This window comes from Aulostomus chinensis, chromosome 4 (genome assembly GCF_037954235.1).
Source record: "Aulostomus chinensis isolate RoL2024-O1b breed Wild chromosome 4, RoL_Achi_v1.0, whole genome shotgun sequence".
NCBI classification, from domain to species: domain Eukaryota; kingdom Metazoa; phylum Chordata; class Actinopteri; order Syngnathiformes; family Aulostomidae; genus Aulostomus; species Aulostomus chinensis.
In genome coordinates this window covers 15,303,624-15,325,030 of record NC_141323.1, presented here as the reverse complement: position 1 = coordinate 15,325,030, position 21,407 = coordinate 15,303,624, and the positions used below count along the sequence as shown (strand labels likewise).

General features: G+C 42.1%; 1 protein-coding gene across 4 annotated transcripts in view; it reads left to right on the top strand.

Annotated features, from left to right (window-relative positions):
- Positions 1–4,564: 4,564 nt before the first annotated feature.
- tspan11 (tetraspanin 11) overlaps positions 4,565–21,407 on the top strand; it is a 41,166-nt gene continuing 24,323 nt past the window's right edge. For 2 of the 4 annotated variants that reach the window (XR_015112487.1, XM_086202027.1), the window contains exons 1-7: positions 4,565–4,680; positions 7,407–7,514; positions 10,033–10,224; positions 13,188–13,262; positions 14,093–14,197; positions 14,301–14,459; positions 14,554–14,640. Coding sequence is in view for 3 of the 4 variants with exons in the window: in XM_086202027.1 (XP_086058153.1) it covers positions 7,428–7,514; positions 10,033–10,224; positions 13,188–13,262; positions 14,093–14,197; positions 14,301–14,459; positions 14,554–14,640 (705 nt within the window). In the remaining variant the exon portion in view is untranslated. Of the gene's footprint in view, positions 4,681–7,406; positions 7,515–10,032; positions 10,225–13,187; positions 13,263–14,092; positions 14,198–14,300; positions 14,460–14,553; positions 14,641–15,489; positions 15,614–17,339; positions 19,116–21,407 lie in introns of those variants that run through there. The other 2 variants (XM_086202025.1, XM_086202026.1) reach the window with 2 other exon arrangements.

Genomic DNA, 21,407 nt, shown 5'->3' with positions numbered 1-21,407 from the left:
TCAATCAGCCTCGTCCCCTCTTGATGTCTTTGGACTGTGGGAGGAAGCTGGAGTACCAGAGAGAACCCACGCAGGAACAGGGAGAACATGCAGACTCACACAAGAAGACCCCGTGCTCCAGCCAGGGATCAAACCCGGAACCTTCTTGCTGTGAGGTGACAGTGCTAACCATTGCAGTACTGTGTCGCCCGGAATTCTTTCCAATTTGTAAATATTTTTGTATTTTAGACAGATACTGTAATATTTAAAAGTATTCGCTAGTCTATTCGACTCCATTTCCCTTGTGCTATCTTTGGTATTTGTGTCTTTTCATCTGTTGAAATGGTTTGATTCTACTTAAGTACATGAAAAATAATCTTAAAAACTCAAGAAATAATAATAATAATAATAAAAATATTAGCCATAACATCTCATTTGGAATCTTAAGGGAAGCTCTCGAAGAAGACGTCCCCGTATATCCCGAAGTCCCAAGGAGTACGAGAAGACAAACCTTCCCCAAAGGCAATTCAACAACTGCTTGTCCCCGTTTGACATCAGCGCTGATTCAGGAGACAAAAAGTGAATTGATTTCACCCAAATATGCCCCCCTCCCCAAAAAAAACCTCACGTCACTTCCCTGTCGCAGAGGAAAAACAGTGACAGCAGCAGCACAATCAGCAGACAGACAAGCAAATCCTCACGATTCACACACACACATCCTAAAACACTCCCTGTACTGCTTTGTCACTGGACACATTCACATGTGGCTTTAATATGTTTTTAATTGAGCCCCATAGCTAAAATAAACCGGCACTTTATTTCCTCTTGTGACAATTAATGAATTAATGAATGACCAATTAAGTTAAAAAAAAAGAAAGAAAAGACAAGAAATTTCTCTACCAGAGCCACATTCAGGTGCCCTTTTATCATACACTTTCTGAATTTAAAACCAAATTCCATTTGTTACGCACGCACGCGTGCACACAAAATCCAATTTGTTTTTCTCAAGTTGCGACTCCAGTTTCCATGAATAATCCATCTCATTTTTGATCCCAGGCTGCATAAAAGAAGACAACGTGGCCGGTGCGATGTCACACACTCCTCTGCTTCGGGTGCTTCATCTCGGTCACACCCAGGGTGTCAATCACACCCTAAACTCTACATTGTTCTTCTTTGCGGCACCGCAGATCAGCTGTTTGAATAAGTGTAGAGCTGCTGCGGATTAATACTAACACACAACATGCGGAGGAATATGAAGGAAGTTGTATGACCAAGCTACAACAGGGGGCAATTTGACGTCTTTAAAAAAAAACAAAAAAACAGGGGTATTGAATTGCCCGGCTGTGCGACGGCCTTCTCCATTTATCCTGCAACTATTTCTCCCTGAGTATTAAGCGAATTTTCAGGACAAAAAAAATTGCAATTAAAAGACTTTGAAAAACTGCCAGCTATTCTCACGGAACAATGGACAGAGAAGATCTGCAAAAAGAAACTGTGCTCAAATTAAACAAGAGAATTTGTGCAGAACCTTACATAAGCTTTCATCTACAGAGGAGGCAGCCGTCCTAACGTGCTCAATTAGGAACTGGAACCCTGCCTCCTGCAGCTGAGGGAGGTGGCTATGAATGTACTCCTGAAGAGACCTGGGTTTACATGGAGGGAGGCACTTATTTAGGTGGATAAAATCTGTGTGTGTGTGTGTGTGTGTGTGTGTCCACAGTCCACAGAGATACAATGGCGAGCTGCTGCGGTCTCTGCAGGAGGACGCATTGTCCCACATCTACATTAAAGTAAGACAGATGATGACCTCATACAACCCCGCTTAAAATTTTTTTTTTTTAAAAAAAAGGCTCAGCTCCACTTTTACAAAAAGAGAAGAAGAAGAAGCCCATGAGCCGTTGGCAAGTGTGGTCAGATGACGTATTTCTTATGTAAGTTTTGTATCTACTGTAAATCTGAAATCATCCTGCTGCATTTGTGACCAACCAGCATCTCTTAAAGGGACATTTCACTCAAAAAATATTTGATTCAGTCATTGCTTTAAACAGTAGGCATTTTACCCTTATATGATGTATTGCTGCAATAACTTTTCCTGTTAAAATCAAGCAGCGCACTCAGCTTCCATGAGCATAAGTATGAGTGGACAATGACTTTTTTTTGTTGGGTGAACTGTCCCTTTAAGACCTCATTCCATTATGCGGTTTCCAGGTGACCACAAGAGGTCAGGCACAACAAGCAAACTGACCCGAAGTTTCCTCCCTAGGAACCCGGCAGCAACAGTTTAGTAAAGTTTGGAAGTTGGACGAAAAGAATAAAAAAAGATCCTTCGCATGTTGATGTCATCCATACGAAAACTGAGGGTGAAACTGAAAGTAGGAGGAATGACTTGGACTCCTTTTCAAAGTGTAAAAAAAACAAAAAAAACACGTTTGATCTAAAAAAAAAAAAAAAAAAAATGCAATGACGCAATCCCTCCCGACTACATGACTACATGATCTCCCGGGGTAGTCAGGCGTCATTCTATTCATCTCAATTAAAGCACAAAATTCTTTCATCACTTGACGTTAATGTTTTCATTTACTCATTATTTTCACGTGTTCTGATCATTTCACTTTTTTTTTTTTATCGTTTGTGTGTGTGTGTGTGTATGTGTGTATGTGTGTGTGTGACATCTCCCAGCTGTCTAGTCTAACTCAACAGGCACGCATCCAAACACACGAATAGAAAGTGAAATTTTAATGAATGGAGGCCCTTTTTTCTGATTATTATTATTATTTTAATTATTCACTCATATTATTATGTTTGCTATCTCATTCCACTGGATTTGGATGCCCCCCCCCCCCCCCCCCCATATATATAGCACAGCAAGTGAGGTAATAAACCAACTCCAGCAGCAGAGGAGCACTAGCCAGGCATAGAAATGAGCTGGCACGGGAAGAAACCACATCTCTCTCTCTCTCTCTCTCTCTCTCTCTCTGCTCTGCCATGTTTCATCTGTGCGAATACGAGGAAAATAACACCCCTGAAATTTTGCACTCGCAGAATGTTAACAATAAACACACAAATTTTGATGACGTGCATTGACAGGCCTGCACTGGTTGTTTTAGGAGACCCACGCTGCAGAATTCTTCACCCTGCAGCATCGTATAATAATCCTCAGGATTATCAAATTACTCAAATGGGAAAATGGAAGCACATAAAGAGTCTGTTTTGGTCAAAGAGGAAGTCTAACGGTCACACAGAATTATAACTATATAGAGATGTCATCAAGCTCGTTCACTGGGCTGTCATAGGGGACAGGATGCTAATTATTGATGTCGTGATAATGGAAATTAAAGAAACGTTTAATGGTTTATTGCTTGTAGAAGGTTCAGCATTTTCCGTTTCGTATATACAGTATTTTAAAAATAAAAAATCAGGTGGCACGGTGGTGCAGTGGTCAGCACTGTCGCCTTACAGCAAGAAGGTTTCGGCTTCGAGCCCTGACTGGGGCAAGGGTTCTTCCTGTGTGGAGTCTGCATGTTCTCTCTGTTCCTGTGTGGGTTCTCTCTGGTACTCCAGCTTCCTCCAAAGACATCAAGAGAGGACGAGGCTGCTTGATACTCTAAATTGACTGTAGGTGTGGCTGTAAGTGTGAATGGTTGTCTGTCTCTATGTGTTGGCCCTGCCATGGACTGGTGACCCGTCCAGGGTAAACCCTGCCTCTTGCCTGAAGGCAGCTGCGGGAAAATGGATGGATGGAAGTAAAAATCAGCCGCAGTCATTTCACGGTCTTCTCAGCAACTTGAAAACTCACGACCATCACCAGCTGTGTTCCTTGAAAGAGCTTCTATTCTTATATTTTCTCCAAACTCTTCATCTTTATGTGTATTTATCTGAAATTCTTATGTGGTTACACAGTAACCGAGGTTATGCTGTTAGTGGCACGGTGGTATTCAGTCTATCCGGTGGGGGTGAAGGGAGGAAGCTGCTTTGTTTTCCTTCTCTCACCTCACATTGACCCTTTCCACAAGTTCACACTGTGCTTCATTCATTTACAGTCGGAAATTATATGATCAGTTCTGTCAGCACTCAACACAACATTCTTAACTGTTTCATAAATTTAGAGTTAATTCATTTAAGGTAAGGTATAATAAGTTGATACATGAGGTGTTGGTATTTTTACTTTTAAATGTACCCTAAAGACACATAATGATGTGAGATGTTTGTCTCATACAACTGTAGGGCCAATCACTGTGTGTACGTGAACTTATTGCATAGTTTAGTTGGATGTGTACGGCAATTAATGCGTTTAACTTTAAAATTGTAAGTGTGTTCCTGTCTTTGTGACAGCAAATACTTTATTATATGTAAAAATTTGTAAATGCAGTTTGCGCATCTTGCCCTGACAAAGAAAAGTTAACAAATATTGTGTTGTATTCTATACCGCCATCCTATTTTATGTTAATTTTGGTGTTCTCGTTGAAGAACTGATGTTATCCTTGGTCTATAACAACATTATGTTTGGCTACTATTTCTGAGAGTGTGAGTGATACAAAAAAAATCCGAGGTGTACCCAAATGCAGCATGTACACAAACCTGCTGTCGGACAGCTTGAGAGCAACAAGACCCGCTGGACTTGTCTGCTGTGGTGCCATGCACTCCGGCTGGACGGAAACAGAGACAAAACGAAGACATTTCTCACAATTAAACGTCAGTCTGGTGAGTATGTTACCGGCTATGAGATGTAAAACGTTAGTCTGTCATGGAACGGTGACGTAATTCGGTTAAAGTTTGTCCCGGTGCATCAACGACGCAGGTGGAGGGGTTGTGTTTAATCTGGATGCAGGAGCCGACGTGACACCACGACGAAGGAGCGGTACGCGGGCGAGAAAGTTTGGGGATAAGAGCTTGATTCAGCAGGGCTAGTTTAGCCTGGTTTTTGGCCTGCGTTTGATCGAAGGACACCTGTGGTGATTCAATGAGCAGGTCAACTTGTTTCCTGTCCTTCATAAAGCCAAGCAAGAAAACCCTTCCTGCTGACCGCTAGTTAGCTTAGCGCAATGAATGGTAACCGTTGGGAAGTGTTAGCATTCTTATGTCAAAATCCACCAAAAACACTTATATAAAAAGTGTTCTGCATAAAATTTGGCATTAAATATCAATTTAAGTTACAACATGTTGTAATTTGAGAATTGTACTGTAGCCAGAACTGCTTAAGTGACAAAAAAAAAATTGGCGAAGTAATTTGCTGTAGCACCACATCAACGCCAATGAAATGATAGAAATTCTGACTTCCACGTTGAATGAGAATTCATCCGAGTCTCCAGTTGAAAATTCTCAACTCAAAGAACCATGAAATCTCAATTCAAAATGGCCGCCTAATAATGTGAATGTTTTGTTGATATCCAATTTGTAGGATTGATGTTTTGATTGTTTTCACAATAAGTCGTAGTTTATCTTCCACCAACACATGTTGATATTTTGATGAGATAAATACCACGTAGTGTTGTTAGCTGGTATTGCTAACAGCTGAGATGTCAACTGCGTGTTTTATTTAAGCTTTTCTCTGCTTCCACTGGAAGATTTGCGTGTGTGTGTGTGAGAGTGAGAGAGAGAGAGAGAAACTCCCACAAATGATCTCTAAATTTTGAGATGAATAAAAACGTACCACAAGATCCTGGACTTTGTGTCCAATGACTTGACAGAGGTATGCTAACACTTACCACCCATTATTATTCATTGTGCTAAGCTAACTAGCATCCAGGCAGTTGTGGAGGGTCTCGACTCCCTAATGAAGGCGCAGAGGAGAGCAGGGTATCTATCTTCTCGTTTGTCTCTGGGGAAGAAAGTATATTTGAACTGACCATAAAGTTGATTTTTTTTTTTAAATAAAAACAAAACCTAAAAATCATACAGCAAATTCAGGAAGTCTTTAGAAGTCTAAACTAGTTGAAATGGTACCTGATGCAGTGCTTTATTTCCCAGTTTAGCAGAATGTGACATAATCCGCATTATGATTTTGTTGTTCCAGAAGATGGAAAAAAAATTGCAGAGGGCCAAAATGCCAAAGTCGAGGCTTTGAAACGCGACTTCACAAAGCAGTGGGTGACATCATGCTGCCTACAGACGCTTATTTAATACAGTTTATGCATCAAACTAAACAAAAGCATGTTTTCTCACTCAGTTTTAGCTTTTTATTGGGACTAATTTCTTCCGGAAGCACTCATGAACAGTTTCGATTGATGTCAGGATTATGTTGAACGCTGCAGGAAGTGAAACAAGCTCTTATCTGGCATCTTTGTGCTGCATGCGCATCAATAAATATCCAACAGTGTCCTTTGTACTTATATTTGAAAATATGCAGCAACTTTAAATGATTCACATAACTAATTTGAATGTATCTGAACAGGTTAAAAAGATTATCCAGTGCTGGTGGGGGGGGGGGGGGGGGGGGTTGGATGAATACTAGCTGTGCAGCCTTGATATGACGACCTCATCACTACAGAAAGCTGCTACCTTATCTTTTGGTGCCATCCGCTGAAGGCTGCAGTGTAGATCTATCTAATGCATCTAAGTGCTCTCCAATCCCAGGGCCCCTTTTATTTACAGAACTGAAACTGTGAGTTCAGTTAATGATTCAGAGGTCTGTTGACTGCTCTGAATTATTCAACGCTGTAGTTGGAGGACATAACAGCTGAAGATGATGTCTGGGATGCTGCGTCACTGAACGCCTGCCTGGATACTAGCGGAAGGATGGGAGCCGCGAACTGAAAGTTGTTTCAAAGGGAAATGTTCAGGCCTGTGCTCAACCTGAGAAAGTATTGCTGGACTCATATTTGACCTCCCTCATCAATCTTGAATCAATGTTTGGCTGACATGTTTTTTTTTTTTAGCCTGATACTGATTTTAGAGTCAGCAACAAAACAAATCACAGATTTGCATTATGGGCCAACCAATATTGTAGTTTTCTCTGCTGGCCGGAACATTGACCTTTTCTGTGTTGATTGTTCACCATTTTTGCACCGATGTGACTTGATAAAGGAACTAAGAAAGCTAAGTAACTTGCTTCATTTAAAAAAAAAAAAAAAAATATATATATATATATATATATATATATATATATATATATATATATATATATAGTATATTTAACATTGTCATACATGGCCATTTAAATAAAGACACATTTTTTTTCTTTATGTCCAAAGTATCTGGAAAGCCCCATGCTTATTGTTGTTTTAGCAAAGATACCGGCATTTGTTACTTGGTTACTTTTGTTAATTTATTTTCAACAGTAGTCCGAAACCGAACGTGACAATCCCACTGAGTTTGGTGGAGGGGAAAACCGCAGCGATGCTAACTTCCACATTAGCCATCAACCCCTGCAGCCCTCTGTAACTCTGCTGCGAAATGAATCCTATTAATCCTAAAATACGTCCTTTCAGGTTTGAACCAGAGGGAGGAAGATGACGGCGGTTTATAAGGATGACCAGGAGGACTGGCTAACCGTGTGCCTTAAGTACCTGCTGTTTGTTTTCAACTTTCTCTTCTGGGTAAGTGGCAATAAGTGCCCAACTGTTACACTGGACTACAATTGCAAAAACCCATCCAGTCATTTTACTCTTCTGCCTTAAATCCCACCCATGAAAATCCATGTTAAAACATAAAGAGAAACTGGTTTAATGTTTCTTAAAAAGACGAGGTAAGACACCGTGTAGAAACCGAAATTAGAGAGGGTCTGAAAGGCTGAGCTATGAACTTGGCACAAAGTGAGTCATTGATTTTGCTCCCTTTTTTTGTTTTAGCTTGTTGGTGTACAGCAGGGAATGAACTTCCTCTCTGGCACCGCTCTTGATGACTGACTACTGCAGTTTGTTGCTTAGAATAAATATACACAGTGTCTGGGGTCGCTTCGAAACATCATCGAAGTCTGCACCTACAATTGGGGTGTGTGTGTGTGTGTGTGTGTGATGTTACAGAGAAAATACATCCAGTTTTATCTTGAAGTTGACTTGTAGTTTTCTCCAGCCGAGAACTCATCTCAGGAGGAGGCAGAGTTCCCTCCTCTTCACATTTTTGTCTTCAGAAAGTGGCTTATCGTGCGCTGGATGAGTAGAAATTGATTTGTTTACTTGTGCAGGTGAAGTGCACAAGTAAAAGCAGTTTCACCAGAGTTGGCTTAAAGTTATTTTTGCATCTTTTACATTTAAAAAAATTCATTTGCATTTGTTTGTAATTGTGTGGTTCAATAACTTCATGAAAGGTGCACCGGACAACATTTACACCTCCTGGTCAGCAGGTGTCTCCCTCACTCTTGCTGCGCTTATCTATTCTACTGGTTACCAGAGTGACACAACTAACCATATATGGTGAAAGTTGGAATAGCAGAAATAAGACAGACAATTCATGTGGTCGATCTTGTGGTGATGTTGTCACACACTTAATATCACAACATGAACCTGTCAGATGCTAAAGTTGCTAACTTGTGCAGTTACTCTTGGTGAGTGAATTCGCTTACCTTGCCAGCAGAAAAGTGGCCACGTGGGCGTGTCTTTTCAGAATCTTTTACCTTAAACCACTGTAGGAATGCTTGATGAACGTGAGTCTTTTATTGTGTGGATTTGTCGTCCACTACCATTCAACTTTCTCTTACTTCATCCGATTCGCCGTCTGTGTGTCGGAGCAGAAACGCAGACAGACAGCAGCAGCACAGTCAATGACATCGTCTTAGATTCTGCATAAGTTATTTCGCATGAATTCCTTCTCGGGGGGGGGGGGGGTTTGAATGAGCAGTTAATACGTTTCCTGCATCCATGCATGAATGACAATTTCCGAAGTGATTATTTCGCCCCCTACTGTAAACGTTCAAAGGGAAGGAAAGGCGGGAAATAAATACAGCGTGTTTGTTTACAAGAAATGTTAAAATGAGGAATTTGTGGATATTCAACAGACTAAACTGTTTAGGAGACTGATTAATCACAAGTAACAGGCACTTATTTATGGAGTTTAGTTTCAGTTTATATCTGAGTTTTTGGTTGTTGTTGTTGTTGTTTTTTTTTTTTTTCTTTTGGAAAGGGGGGATTTTGTTTGGGGAGGTTGAAGGGGAGAGACGCTCACTGGCATTTCCTCTCTGTGAGCCTGTGACACTGATGAGAGGAACAGATCTGGACGCCCCTCGCCGGGTCCACCAGTGTTTGTGAGGAAGTTGTTGAAATGGCCCTCTGACAGCCCTTCTTTAGACCACTTCTCTGTATGTTTCCTGCCCTGTTTTTTTTTTTTCCTCTCTTTCGCTCGTGTATTTTTTAGTGTTCAAAGGGATGAAAAATGTAAAGGTCTTCCGTTGTTCTCCCATGTTGTTGCTTTACTTGTTTCCCCTCCCTGGCTTGATTTCTCATGGCCATACGACTCAGATGTGAGTCACCTTTGGATTCTTGAAGGTTGCTAAATTCCATCAAAAACAGAACTTAAAGACTCAGCAGAGGGAATGTTGAACATGACTGCAGTAGCAGTGCGGTGAATTAATGTAATGCCTCATCAAACCAGCTTGCAACACCTGAGTTTTGCCATGACCCTGAACCCACAGCGCCTCCTGATGGACAGAATACAACACTGTTGCAGAAAAGCTTTCTGAAGAAAGCATCACTAGATATGTGCTGATTTTTTTGTCTTTAGTTGATCCTTGGACTGAAACTATTTGTCACAACGTTTGTTTCTCATGTTCTTGTTCCTTTTGCGTGTACATTTAAAACCATTCGGACACTTTCCTCTGTTCAGATCCTGATATTTATTTGTTTGTTTTAAAAGCTCATGTACAAACTCTGCATCACAAAGGGAAACTTCTCTGTAGAACTCATTTGTGGCCCTGTACTATACATGTTGTTGCTCTACTTGTTCTCTATCTCCCCCCTCTCTCTGTCTCTCTCTCTCCCTCCCTCCCTCTCCATCATGTTTCTCTCCATTTTATGATCCTTGTCAACCTGCTTTTATTGCTCCCTTAATCTTTTCTCTCCTCTGACCTCCGGCTACACCCGCATCACCCATAACTCACATCGTTTCTGACCCCTCTCTCAGGTGGGAGGAGCAGCAGTTCTGGGTGTAGGCATCTGGACGGTGGTGGAGAAGATTGAGTACTTGAGTCTGCTGGCCTCCGTCACCTTCGCTGTATCTGCCTACATCCTCATCGTAGCTGGTGGGCTGGTGGTGGTCACAGGCTTCTTGGGCTGCTTCGCTATCATCCGGGAGCAGAGGAGCTGTCTTTCCACGGTGTGTGTCTGTGTGTGTGTGTGTGTGTGTGTGTGGGGGGGGGGGGGGTAATACAAATACCACAGATGTTTTCGAGACAGTTTTATATCTAAAAGGGAGAAAAACTGTTAATGTTTTCAACACCTTTCCCAAACTAGTCTGTTGAGCATCACAGCACAGCCTCTGTAGCTGGGGTAGACTGGCCCCTGTGGTTGAGAGACATCAGAGAAACAGTCTAATCTGCTGATCTCCAATCAGCTAGAAGGCTTCCACTGCAGTCAAGTCGTTGCCATGGCGACGCTAACATCCTTTCAACAAAAAGTTGAAAGTCAGAAACAAACAAGCTAGCCACGCAGATGCTACCGCACTGTATCAAACACGCTGGACGCAGGGCTCTCACTGACGAATGGCGCTGACACGGCCCTTACTGCCCTCGTTATTTTAGCCAGACAGGACCCAATGGGAGAGAAGCAGGCGGGAGGTGACTGCTCACCACTGCAGCACTATTTATAGGACTTTCTTCTCTTGACAGATGGAGTAGCAGAGAGAAAAGTGGATGTGCAGGGGACTCAGAGCCTGCACCGCATCTTGATTGAATATCAATTGTATTGATGTGCTATTTATAGACGCCGTGCCGAGAATCGGCTATACATCGGCAAAAGCTTGTGAGATAAGAACCCATAGGGGCAAAAGCAAAAATTAGCACAAAAAAAAAAACGCCCACCCAATTCCTCAACCACCTACCCACCTCTGATCCAGGGCACCCGTCCTGGTGGGTAGTTTCACAGAAATAGAGCTCCGCTAATTCCTTGGCCTCCTGTTCAGGCTGTTGACAGCTCCAGATATGCAATGTCAAGCTATGTTAACACCCACGCTTGACAGGAAAGAGTAGGGGAGATTTCTAAAGGATAGCATCCAGATTTGCTTTTCTGCTGTCAACCGAGCTTCAAAAGAATATGATTTTTAAGCAAATTTGAGTTTTAAGCTTGATGAATCATGCCACAAAGGTATAACAGATGAGGAAGGGTGCAGAATTATCAAAAATATTGAAGTGTTTGGTTGTAATCATTTGCAGAAATCTGGTTACTTGAGCCCTGGTTGCCTTTTTCATCTTTATTTTCATGATAAAAAGCTTCCTCTGGGTAAAAAATGCTTTCTGAATATCATTCGCTGTTCAAGTGATCAGGGTTTCTAGAGGCTGTTAAAATGTAACCCCAGACTTGTGAAAGCTTTATCCAAATCTGGAAGATTGGCTCGCCGCACAACGGTTTAATGTCAGGGGCCACATCAGCTTGCCAGGAAGACCGTCTGTGCCTCTGGTGCAATATGCAATTTTATGAAGTGGATGAACTCTGTTGGGTTTGAGAGCTGAATACGACTACAAATAAAAGAGCACCCGAAATGTCTCAACGCGGTCATACGTCGCTGTGATATCCTCGTCTCAGTGACCTTTTCGCCACTGAAATGCTTCTGGTTCATCCTCCAGACCCAGTGGAGGTTGGAGTCAAAGTTGAAGACATTAACTCAAAGATCTTCCAGAGAGATCGTGCCAACCCAAAATCTGTCCTACGGTTTTTGCTTGGAAGGACCTAGTTTGTCCGCTCCAACCTAGTGATGGAAACGCAACTTATTCACATTTCCTTTTCATGCAAGCTTTCAAAAGATTCGCTTCACGCTGCAATGGAACCCAGGTTGATGCAAAGCTCTTCAATGAGTTGGGGAGAGACTGAGGCGCTGAATAAAAACGCAGCTGGTTTGGTGAAAAGAACGAGACATCTAGGAAGGAATATAGAATTTACCAAGTACACAGGCCTTCCTCTCTCGCTAAATCTGAATTGATCGATTTCCAGTTCATAGTTAGAATGGAAGTAGTTCCAGGCGTCATAGAAGCCAAACTCCCTCTCAACTGATCCATACTCAGAGAGCTTAAAAGAAATTAAAACTGTGTGGGCAGCAGGCACATAGACTGTTTTTTTCATATATTTTTTTTTGCCTTGTAACCAATAGATACGCAGCAGCCTGTGTATGTGCATGTGTGTGTTGGCCCCCCCCATAATAAGATCGCCGTGATAACTCCGAACCAGAAATGAACATTTGCCTGAATGTCATTAATATTTTCCCCTGCCTCGCTGCTTCCCCCGCAGCTGTTTATTTGACCATCAGTCGTGCAGAATAGGGAGAAGCATCTGTCCGTCTGTAACGGCCCTGAGCGAAGCAGCGCTGGTGCCGCTGTCAAACTGTCCTGCGCCGTGACAGGTGGCCTAATTAGTGGTGTGTGTGCCTTTTTTTTTTTTTTGCTTTATGTGACATAACCCATGTTTATATGTGTATTCAGAGTGGGGGAGTATACAAGCGTTATTTTTTGTTTGTCTTTTTTTTATGGACAGTCAAAAGTTTCGGGGGGGCTTTTGTTATCCGTGGAAGCCGCGTTTATGATGGTCCTCATTTGGCAACAGGCTGTCAGAGCACGCGATGAATGAGTGGGCGATTTTTTTTTTATTTTTTTATTTTTTTTCCCACTACATGGCTTGCATAACTGCTCTCTGCATTGATGTCCACACAGCGGTCCCCATCAGCGAGGATGGAACTTAGAATTCCAGCAGTTTCTACATTGTGATCTCTATTTTTAACGCGCTGTTCTGGGGAAAAAAACAAAACACAAATGCACACTTTTGCAGATATTTTCTTCTAAAGCAGTATATGAAGTTAATTATGATGCATATTCAAACTGGTTTCAAGCACCTGAAGATGGCCAAGAGAAACCGGATTGTACCATCTCGCCAAATAGCCCTTTGGTTGTCTCTCTTTACGCAGCGATGCCAGCCGTGTTGGTCATGACAGGTGCAGCAGAATGACAGTTGAGGGAAGTTTTGATTGAGCCGCTAGAACTGTGAGCAACATTCTCAAATGAGCTCCCAGTGGGAACTACATGACACTTCTAGACGTAGTATTTTGACTTGTGTTCTACTGTTTTGTCTTGGCAGTATTTCTTTGGTCTGCTGTTCATCTTCCTGATTGAACTGGTGGCTGGAGTACTGGCTTATGTCTATTACCTAAGAGTAAGTGATCTCTGCTTATGTTTTCCTACTGTAACTTGTTGGCCACTTTCCAAATCTTGGACTGCGTGTTCAATTGCTAGTTGATCTATGTTTAAAATTTTGAAACATGGGGATTATCACAAACAACAGAAGTTTGCAGTCCCCCCAAGAGCCAGACAAGGAGATCGAGACTCTTCTGCCTGTGTGTGTGAGTGTGTGTTTGTGCTGTAGCTTAGTTAGTTAGCTAGTTAGCTTAGCACAATGTATGGTAGTGAATGGGAACTCGAAGCATAGATCAGTCAAAAGCTGTGAGTAGTAGCAGTTAAGGATGCACGACAGGTATTTGGAGAAGCCCATTGTTGGTTTTTGCTTCATTATAAACACCAAAATGAGCAAAAATTAAAATCTTGATTTCTTTTGGCCAATTTTAATTGAGCCGATCGGACTGATATGGAAAAATGACCAGCCGTGCATCATTCTTCAGTGCTGATTGTCAACAGAAGCTTTGTTTCGTTGGCTGAAGTTACAATCGAGCTTTGGAGGTGCTGTATGAAACCATTGCTCCCATTTTGGAAAGAGCAGGGTCTAATTCAATAACTTCAATGTCTTGTTATTTGTTGCTTTAAATTCTTATTTTGCCACAAATTTTACGCACAACCCCAGTTAAACTATTGCAGGGGAAGACTGTTCAGGCGGTATGCTAGCCCCTCCGTTCATTGTGCTAAGCTAACCAGGGGCCAGCTGCTCTCTATGGACAGCGAGGAGAATCTTTCCCCTTGGCTGGTTGTGGGGGAGAATTTCCCCACAATATTTATTCCCATAAATATCTGCGTGTATTTCTTTTCTTGCAGCTGAGTGAGGAGCTGAAGCAACATCTAAACCAGACGATGACTGAGAACTACGCCCAGCCAGGACAGAAGGCCATCACAACAGCTGTGGATAATCTACAACAGGAGGTATGAATTATAGTGATTACAGAGATTTTCTTTCTTTCTTTTTTTTTTAAACCTTTCATACTGAGTGTACTTCATGAGCCCAGCATGTGTCCCTCTACTACAGTTTAAGTGCTGTGGCAGCAACAACTTCCAGGACTGGAAGATGAGTGCGTACATTTTATCTGAGGATGCAGAAAACAGGATTGTACCTGACAGCTGCTGTAAAACCATCACCGATCACTGCGGCAGGAAAGACCACCCTTCCAACATCTATAAGGTGGAGGTTAGTAGATGCACGACTGATACACTAAGCTCGCTCTCAAGGTTTTCATTCCCCTTTATTTCAGGATCGGATTCTTAACTTCTAACCTCTGCAGGGTGGTTGCATCAATAAGCTAGAGCAGTTTCTTGCGGACCACCTTCTGGTCGTCGGTGCTGTGGGGATAGGAGTGGCCTGTCTCCAGGTAAGTCGGATATCTTATTTATATCAGACTGTTATTCAAGAAGATGAATAGATGTCCTTTGTCTTGTTTTCTTTTTGTTGAATTTCACCTACCCGACCCTGGACAAAGAGGCCAGCCGTCCTCCGTCCAGTCATCATTATCTGATGTTCATTCCCATTATTTGATTTCTGAGATGGACCCAAGCTTTTAGAGCTAATGGAGTCAAAGGAGGCATAAAACCTTGCTATTTAAAATTTTGTGTTGGCTAACAGCCCTTTTATAGCCGCACAGCACCTCTTTGTTATTAACTTAAAAGAAAGCTGAAACCAAACAAACCAGCGTGGATTCTTCTCTCTGCTAAGCCGGATCAGAGACTGTTTAGTCCCAGAGGGACTTTGGCCTGGTATTCACTTCTGCGTGCTGCTGACTGGAGAACATACCTGGTCTTAGTCGAAGAGAGCAAAGACAAACTGACACACCACCGTGATAATCAAGGATAAGAAATCAGTCATGCGATTCCTCTGGACTGCTCAAGGCTGGAAACAAGGGAATTCATGTGAAAATTCAATTTAACATTTCTAAATTAAAGGGATTATGCTGACTATATTCATGAAGTGCAAGAATATCGAGAACTTGCCTGAAGAAATACACATGAACTACAAAGAAAATACTTCTCAGGCTGATTATACTGCATTCCATTTGTATTGTAGGTGTACTAAATGTCTCGTCTGAATGTTGGTGCTCTTTTCTGTCCTTTCACTCTTTGTCCGTTGACTAAAATTGATTTTGAATTCATGTTGGATCTGACTGATCATAAATGGCACAGTGCACTAATGTGTGTGTTTGTGCGTGTGCGTGGTGTCACCGTAGCTGGCCGGGGCAGTCTTGACAGCCTGCTTTGTCTATCTGCTCTATAAAGAAGAGGAAGAAGAGTTTGGTGCATTGTGATGAGCTCGAGCTCAACTGTTGTGTTTTAATCCACTGGAGCTACAAGGTTTGAGGGCATCATTGTGGAAATCTCTCTGCACGCTTGTCCTTGTGTGACTCTTTCCTCTGCATGTCTGCAGTTTTTAAATATGTTGGCTGAGTGTGACGCATGCAGCTGCTTGGCTTTTTTCTTTTTTTTGGGGGCTGCTGCGCATTGTAAATCTGTACTCTTCATCATGTGATAATGGGCTCATATGGCTGATAACGATGCGATTGCTCAAGAAAAGTCCAACACAAGGAGAATAGCTTGCTTAATCAAAAGCTAAATGGTGCTTCATTAATATGTTGTTGGCAGGAGTTCGTTCTCATTTTCCTTACAGCAGTTTTCCTTTGACCACCATCACATTTCATTGTAAGCGAGCGAGTCATTTTTTGGACTGCAGAACTTCCTGGGGAGACCAGTCCTCGTTTCCTCACGCGGATGTCCGATGCTGGACAAAATTACCGTGTGTGCCCTTGCTAGACTCGCAAGAAACACACACTGAACCACCAGCTGAGAGGCTAATTGTCTTCGTTTCCGCACAAACCTTTAGCAAGAGCTGCAGAGGAAGCTTTGCTAGCAGTCCACACTCGATCTGAAATCTGTGGCAAAACGGACAGTGATCGAACAGAAGGAGAAGCTTCAGGCTCCTGCCGCCTCCGAATATTTTTTAGAATCTTTACAGTAAACTTTGTTTTTAATCACCTTTTTATTTTATTTTTTTTTAAATTATCCTCATAGTTCCTTGACAATTGCTGACGCGTTGTATTGGCGGTTTGAAATTTGTAGGGCTGTTGTCTCCCGTTCCGTTGTGCTTCCAGGATTAATCCTTGGATTCTTGTGGGGGAAGGGACAGGTATGGAAGGCCGGTATTTTTTGGCACTGACCGGATCCCTTAGGTACCACTGAGCTACGAAACATGTCAAAGTGTTTGGTGCCAACTTCTCTTATGGAAGAGGAATCTCACCATGCTGTGCCACGGGTTTTGTGCCCCTGCACTGCTATTTTGGTGAACCACAGCCAAGAAATTTGACATCCTTTCACCCAGCTCTTTTAAATGTATAACGAGGTTCAGTAAAAATGTGAAAATGCCTCATCAGATTTATTTTCAGCCTCCATGAAAAACAGAAAAACCAGTCCACAGAGATCACCTGGGAATCCAGACGTGATTTGCGCCACCGTACAAATATTGTCAGATTTCCGTTGTTGCATAGTAAATATTGTCATAGCCACCCCCGCTCAAGTCCCATGTCATTGTCCAGTGAGCCGACGTGTCAGCCTTCTTCCATGCTCTTCGTTATCATTTGGGGTGGCGTCAGATAAGGGCATAAAAGACACGAGTGTGTCTAGATTGTGATGAGTCAATACACAACGCTGACTTGCTCAATAAGGCTTCTCAAAGAGCTTTCAGGCAGAATCTGGGCGCTCGCTGGTTTATCCATCAAGTCTGTCAGACCCAGCTGCCTCAGTCAATATTTGTCCCCGCTGGTCTCTCCTTTTATTCCCAGCTATGTTCCCTTGTAGAAGAAAACTGACTAAAAATGATTATTTGCACAAAAAATACCTCCTCTTCTGCATCCCTAGCGTGTTATTTTAATGGCTGCACAGCATGGTAACCGGCTACAAACCCTCCTTCCAGCAGTCCTTCACCTTTAACCCCTCTCTTTCAGTCCAAAACACTCGTCAAGCTTCTTCTTCTTCCTTTGCTGTGACTCGGCAGTAAGCTTTGACCCTAAAAACTTCCTGTTTTCAGATCTGTGGGATGATGTTCACCTGCTGCTTGTACAGAAGAATCAAGATGGAGCCTTACTGAGAATACCTCCACCTCCACCACTCCTTCAACAGGCAGACGGAACACCGCTGACCCCTAACTTCAACCTCTAATCTCACGTTAAGGCCAAATGTCCCGTCATGGTCCAGGTCACTGAATATGCTTAAATCCTGAACTCTGATCCTGATTGGTCAGTCTAATACTCTGATCAAGGCTCCTTGCCTTGGTTCAGATCAGTTATCCACTTTCAACAGGACAAAAAGGGGAAACACTTTGCTCCCATTGCTTCCCACTCAGCTAATAATGATGTGAATTATTGTTGTCACAGTGCAGATTGATGTCATGGTGGCCCATTATTGGTTATTCTGCTGCTTGAGCAGGACACTTAGATTATTTATGGCTGTATCTTTGAAAGACTGAAGAATTTATAAATTCCACCTTAACTGTGTGCCTAAAAAGGATACTGACGATGCACTTGGATATTTGGCAGCAAATTAGATACAGTTTATATTTGTATGTATCATATGTTCCTGAAAATTGGGTCGTACAACTGGAGTACCTTTACTGGATAGGTATTAAAATTGCACCAGTGTCGTTTGCAACGATCATGGTTGTCAAAAGCCTTCAAGATCCCTGAGTTTATGGCGCCATCTGGTGGTTAGCAGTGGGGGTCAATATCTGTGGAGAAGCTGAGCTGTGGGCCAAAGACTACTAGGATCATGTTTTCTAAGCCTTGCACTTGAAACGTTACTACAAATGGAACCATGAGCAGCCTTAGCACCTCAGTAGAGGTGCTCTTGACCAAACCATGTCTTTGCTTAGTTAGAATAGTAAGAGTACTGTGTGTGCACAACCCTTCCATTGTTAATGTTTTTTCCTCTTTTAACCAAGTTGATATGTGTTGCATGTAAAGCGACCTCCTAGTGCTACAGGTGCGCATATATATATATATATATATATATATATATATATATATATATATATATATAATATAAATAATTGATTTGTGAAAGTGGTTGCTAAGCTAACAAAGTCAACCATCAGCATGTGCACGAACTTCTGAGTATACCATTCAAAATAAACTTCTATGATATCGTTGGATAAAGACTTGTCTAACTGAAAATTGCTTTGAACAGGCTACCATTTTTGTAGTTAAACGGGTTTGATCCCTGACTGGAGCACGGGGTCTTTCTGTGTTGAGTCTCCATGTTCTCCCTGTATCTGTGTGGGTTCTCTCTGGTACTCCAGCTTCCTCCAAAGACATCAAGAGGGGACGAGGCTGTGAGAGGGAATGGTTGTTTGTCTCTATGTGTTGGACCTGCGATGGACTGGTGACCCGTCCAGGGTGAACACCGCCTCACTCATGAAGGCTGCTGGGATAGGCTCCAGCCCCCCCGCGACCCTTAAGAGGATAAGCGATAGAAAATGGATGGATGGAAGAATTCTGCCAGGGTTTTGATGCATCTTAACTCCAGGGTTTCTTTTCCACCTGAAGGGACACCTATTCGTTCTTGAAACAGGTTCTCGCCTGTTAAATCGATAATGCAATCTTGTCTATTTCGTAATCCATTTGAAATATATTAATAAAGTCCAACCAGAGATGGGTGTACATTGGGGTTGCTTCTTCAAAGCGACACTCCGCTTTGGTTTTGGACTATGATGTCATGTAGATTATACATACAAACCAATATAAAATTCCCCCTCGTGAAATGGTAGGGCTCCTGTTTCGCTCGTTTGTTTCAGTACGTTTTTCATGATTTGCCCCACCCCACAGCATTACCGTTAGCTTGCCGCACTCTGTCTCAAATTGATGCCATGTCAAATAAAATTAATGTTCAGTATATAATTTCCATATTTATGACAATTTTTCTTACTTACAAAAAAATATCCCTGTGAAAAGGAACCATCAACTTGAAAGTATTTCGTAGCTCATTTCAGGCCTACCCATGGTCCACAGTCCAGTGGTTGAGAAATTGTCCCTTCTCCTGTGATGTGGCTTTCAGGGAGCCGGGTCAATTACAGGAGAGAACCACTGGAGGGAGACAAATCTCCATTTTGGTGAAGAATTTATTTGTGTGCTGATGTAGTGTTCATCTCCTCTCACCACTGGGGTCTCGATGAGTCCGGCTGAATTGGATCAAACATGCTAAATATGTTCTTTATGCATCTTCCAACATACTTAAGTTATTGATGGAATCTCAGATACCCTTGATGGCTTGTGTGAATGAAAATCAACACGTTACAGCAGATGAATACAGCTGTAATGTATACAAAGCCCATGAAGTCATCAATGTTGGTCCTGCAGGCGCGATATTTGCTTTTCCTTTGCCCCACAAAATGACAAACAATGCTGGGCAGATGCTGTTTTCGGGGTTTTGTTGAAGGAAACTCCTTATACATTCCCATTATGTCATGCATAGATTATTTGTGCTATATTATAACCATGTGACCTACTTTGAAGCACCTCTTGTTCCCCATTGCTCTGGATCTCTTACTCTTCTGGCTAAGAACACTCTATCACTGTCACCCGGTTTTAGGAAAAAGTTTCAAAAGAACAAACATTTTTTTTTTGGCTCGAGTCAGCACATGAAGAACATGTCAGTTCTTTTTTTCTTTCTTCCGTCAGCTATAGGAAGACGGCCCTAATTTTCTGCAGAAGTCACACGCACTGCAGTGGAGAATAGGGCACGCTGATGCTGACGAGATAGAAACACACGACCCAGAGGATGCACACGCATTAGCATGCGGTTCACACTCTTTGCCAGGAGACGCCCATGAGGGAGAATTGGGAGCTGCTTCCAGATTCACAACTCCCATATGTTGAGGCCTCTTTGCATCACATACAGATACGCATACATTATTTACACGCTCTATTCTCATTACATTGTAGCTAAAGGGACAACAACGCCACGCCAGAGCTCATGAAGCTCATCAGATACTGGGAGCTTCAGTTTCAAGCATATATTCAGAACTTTATTAAAAATATGAGCGTCAAATGGATTCTTATTTTTTTTTAGGATTTTCCAGTGGCTCAAGTCAAAACCTTTTTTTTTTTTTTTTTTTTAAGGATGTTTGGGGAATATGACACAATCTTGTTTGACCATTCGCTGATTTTGCTTCTGTTCTGCAATAAATTAGCTTTGGCCATAAATGACAACTTTCTAGAGGCATCTTAGAAAAGAAGATGGCATGTTTAAAAAGCTTCAGCGCTGGACGTGACAGATTAAGAGGTCCAGTGCGGCAGCACAAATTGAAACCTTATATTTGTGCGTAATATTTTTATTCGCGGGGCCTCAGTGCCTGAGGATGGATTTCCTCACAAAGACCTCAGGATTTTGGCTTCATAAGCTCTTATTATGTTCTAAATGAATAGGAAAGCCATCAACTTCTCCATGAAATTATAAATCCATTGATTATTTTGCCCCGAGTTCAATAGTTAATGTCTTCTTGTGTGTCTCTTGGTTGTGTTTTCATAAGAACCACAGACGTTTTATGGCCTTATAGTTATTAACCTGAGACTGAACCACGAACAGTAAATCATATTTATTTTTGGCAACTTTTTCTTTGTTTTCGCCTGCAAATGATTGGATAATTTTAGATGTTGAGGTTCAATTAAAACAAATTAAATGACCGCGAATAGAAAATTCAATGTGTAATGAGGGGCCATGGAATAGAGAACCCAAAAGTTTAAGGGTCTGAAGGCAGAATGCTTCGTGTTTTTCCTGGTAATGTCACAACTGGTCCAGTCGGATTCCAAATAAGATGCTTTATCATTCATTTGCAGTCAATCCACTTTCAGTATATCTCTGTTTTTGTGAACTCTCAAATATCACACAGGGACAATACCACTTCCCAGTACCCCCACAGTTGAGAAAGCAGTGGTTTCTGAGGTATGCGTGTGTTTCGATGTGTATGTGGGCGACTCTTCATCCGTGGGATAGTTTAGACGGAAACAAACTTCAGAAAGTGTTTCAAGACGACTTTGTAAAAGCCTGCTGTCTGATGATGATGATGAGTGTCATGTGGAGGAAGGCGTTGATTGATGGTTAA